The sequence below is a fragment of the Augochlora pura genome, unplaced genomic scaffold (assembly GCF_028453695.1).
Source record: "Augochlora pura isolate Apur16 unplaced genomic scaffold, APUR_v2.2.1 APUR_unplaced_2080, whole genome shotgun sequence".
Classification (NCBI taxonomy): domain Eukaryota; kingdom Metazoa; phylum Arthropoda; class Insecta; order Hymenoptera; family Halictidae; genus Augochlora; species Augochlora pura.
Window position 1 is genome coordinate 1 of NW_027582195.1, and position 3,386 is coordinate 3,386.

Below are 3,386 nucleotides of genomic sequence, written 5' to 3' on the forward strand. Positions count from 1 at the left end.
TACAATTACAATGAACAAAAGATCTATTAGATCATCAGCATGGAATACACACTTTACTTTATAATTTCACTATTAATATCAATTATATTAATTTCACTTAATATCAATCAATATATTTAAATTAATATTAATCATTATATTCAAATTAATATCAATATTAATACATTTCATACTCGATATTCCCATAGACAATTTCTCGACTGCAAATGTCTCCAGACATCGTCCTAATTATTTACAAACGTACCCAACAATTTCGAATATTCCGCACAAGTACAACGAAAAGATTGCCAGCGATCCTTCCGTGCACGTGAACGTTAACAAACCAACCATGATCATGATCGTAATATGGAAGCAAGCCCAGTCGGTCAGTTTGCTTTGCTCGAAATAAAAGAATCCGAAGAACTGAAGGATATGCAGTTGATAATGCACACGCAAAATTGTTGGGATCAATAATTCGGATGCTGCGAACAACGATCCGGCAACAGACAAACCTGAAATACGAAATCGTTTTTTTATTTATTATAAAAAAATCCTACACGCGAACCGCGTGGAATTTTCAACGATTTCGTATAATATCGTAAATCCAATGTTCATCTTTTATTCATTTTTTTCTTTCACGTAAAAATACTTTAACATAGCAAGCAAGCGATCAGAATAGAAAGTTAATCTGAGAAAGAAATCTGGAAAGTTAATTTAACCCTTTGCTGTCGGAGCCATCTTAACTGGAAATCCAAAATATTTTTCATAATAAAATATTTTTCATTATTAAAATAAAACTGATTTTTACGACTTATGTAACAGATAATAGCTCTCAACAATTTTTTAAATATTAATAAATTTGATAAAGATTATTTTGAAACGTGGCATGATCATTTTTAGCGGCGCCTTAGAGTCGTCACGCGACCGCAAAGGGTTAATTCCGCCGTCGACGTTCATTTCGACGGAAGCTCGAGATACCTGTAGATTATCTTATTCCTTTATGAATAATCCTCACCGATAAATAGTTGCAATACATGTTTCATTTTTGTTCGATATTTTTCGAGTATCTTCACCTCGTCCGGATTTTGGATCGTGACGCAATCGTTTTGTATGTTTCGCAGGTAATTTTTCAGCTGTGGTCACATTGAAACGTTATCAACAGGTTTCGATTAATTATTTTCACAATTAATTTCATAATTAATTGCTATTTCATTTAAATCGTTCTTAGCGTTATTTTATAGCACTTGAAATTAGCGCGCGAGATTCGTTGAACTTGTAAACAATTCGAATCATTTATATTCAGCAAAGAGAGTGCGTTCCGCGAAAATATTTCTTTATTTCGATCGCTGTACGAAAGGGTTTTAAATATGGCAGAGAAGAAAGGGAAAATATCGTATTGTTGATAATAGATAAGAAATATTATTAACTTTAGTATTAACTATTAAATAGTATTAACTTCAGTGGAATACGGAAACTAAAACAGTGAAGATGTAAGGGGCTCCTATTGTGTGTAGTTGCATTGACCTTTTGAGTTTTAGTACTTACTAGTGGAAAATTGATAACAAAAGTGATGTATCGGAAAAGGAATAGTAACATCGGACATGTGAACGATAACAGCGTGAGTATATTGCTCAACGTCATTTCTACATGCTGTATCGTGGAAACCTAGAAAATATAACAATGGTCAGCTTACATTGAACCGAGGAAGAAAAAGAAATAAGTGAAAATATTTTAATTCCATAAATGAAGCTACAAAATAAATCTAAAATAAAGCTGCAAAATAAATCTAAAATAAAGTTGCAAAATAAATCTAAAATTGTCTAGCTTAAAATTGAATTATTTTTAAATATCTATAGTACATGTTGTGACATATTTTAACGAGACTAGGAGCTTAAAGACATTTTTAATTTCTCCTTAGACTAGAAATATTGAGAAAACTAATAACAATATTACTAACAATACTGATCAAGGGTCTTTAAGATTTATTCCTCTGAAAATGATGATATGTTAACAAAATCACGTAATCATCAGTCTAATTAAACGTTCGTCACCTGGATCATAATGCAAGACACCGAAACGGCCGAGAAAACGATTCTGTGAATCTTTGGAAGAACAGACTCGTCGAACGGCCATAATCCGGTGAACCGTAAGATGCAATAGTACGTGGAATAGTTTCTCCGAAACACGTCCATTTTCGCGTGACGATGAAAAATATCTGCATAGAAAATCTCACGCGCCATCCAACTACAGCTCGGCGTTCATATATTATTCATGCGATGCTGTCTCCGTTGAGTAACTGTAATTTGTTGAAATTGTTACTTTCCGCTCGAATCGATCTCGTATGGGCAAACCGAGTTGAATATCAATCGTTCCATACCGGAAACGTCAATTAGGGAAAGACTTGTTCCGATCCTTCATTCGTGTACCCAAACGTTACCGCGTGTAGAACAAGCTTTATTTCGTCCTCTGCGGCGAATACGCAGTATCGACGCGAACACCGCAATGAGATGTCTTTGTGAAATCAATATTTAATAAGTTGCAGTCGAAAACGTTTTCGCTGTAAATCGAAAACAATTCTTCTGGCTTGGAGTAGAAAATAATTCTTCTGGCTTTCAGTATTTCGATTTTATGTGGCGAAGTACGTTTTATACGTATGATGTTTATTATCGTGATTTCTAGTAAAGGTTTCGCTTTAAAGGATTTTTTAAATGTTAATTTTGTTAGTATAGAAATGATTTTGGAACATGGTGGAATAATTATATTAGTGCCTCGAAGTCAACGCTCGAGTACAAAGGGTTGAGAGTACACTAGACACCTGTTTTACTGATACAATTATTTGGCATTATTGAAATGATACGAGATTGTTGGGATATCAGTAACATTGTTGAGATAATGTTTAATGAATTTATAATATGAATTTATTCTGTGTGTTATGGGGGTCTTGTGACGTGAATAATTAGAGTTCTTTAATTTAGCAGCTTTTTAACAATTACAATAGAAAAAGTGACGAAGATATTGCCGGAAAATGATGGGGTAATACATTATTTAATACGAGCCTTTAAAAAATAACAATAGCTTTCAGTTTTCATACTTACTATTCAACAGGTATGCGGAACTTTCTGTATAAATAATTTTCTGTAATAAATACCCCAAAGAAATTTGAATAAATATAGAATTCTTATAATATTTGAAAGAACGCGTTGATTATAAATTTTCATATTATTCGCACCATAAATCACTATCTAGTATTTATAATCGCCATAAATAGCTATCTAATATTTATGTACCATAAAGAAGTACCATCTAGTATTTATATACCATAAAGAAGTAGCATCTAGTTTTAATATATAATTAAGAAATATCATCTGGTATTCCTATACCATAAAGAAGTACCACGTGATCTCAAA

General features: G+C 32.5%; 1 protein-coding gene across 1 annotated transcript; it reads right to left on the reverse strand.

Annotated features, from left to right (window-relative positions):
- Positions 1-196: 196 nt before the first annotated feature.
- On the reverse strand, positions 197-2,208 carry LOC144477584 (uncharacterized). The gene is made up of 4 exons (XM_078195310.1): positions 2,031-2,208; positions 1,525-1,644; positions 995-1,112; positions 197-491 (listed from the first exon to the last, which is right to left on the reverse strand). Exons 1-4 carry the CDS (start codon positions 2,169-2,171, stop codon positions 229-231), a joined length of 642 nt encoding a protein of 213 aa, XP_078051436.1. The 5' UTR covers positions 2,172-2,208; the 3' UTR covers positions 197-228.
- Between the last annotated feature and the right edge of the window lie 1,178 nt (positions 2,209-3,386).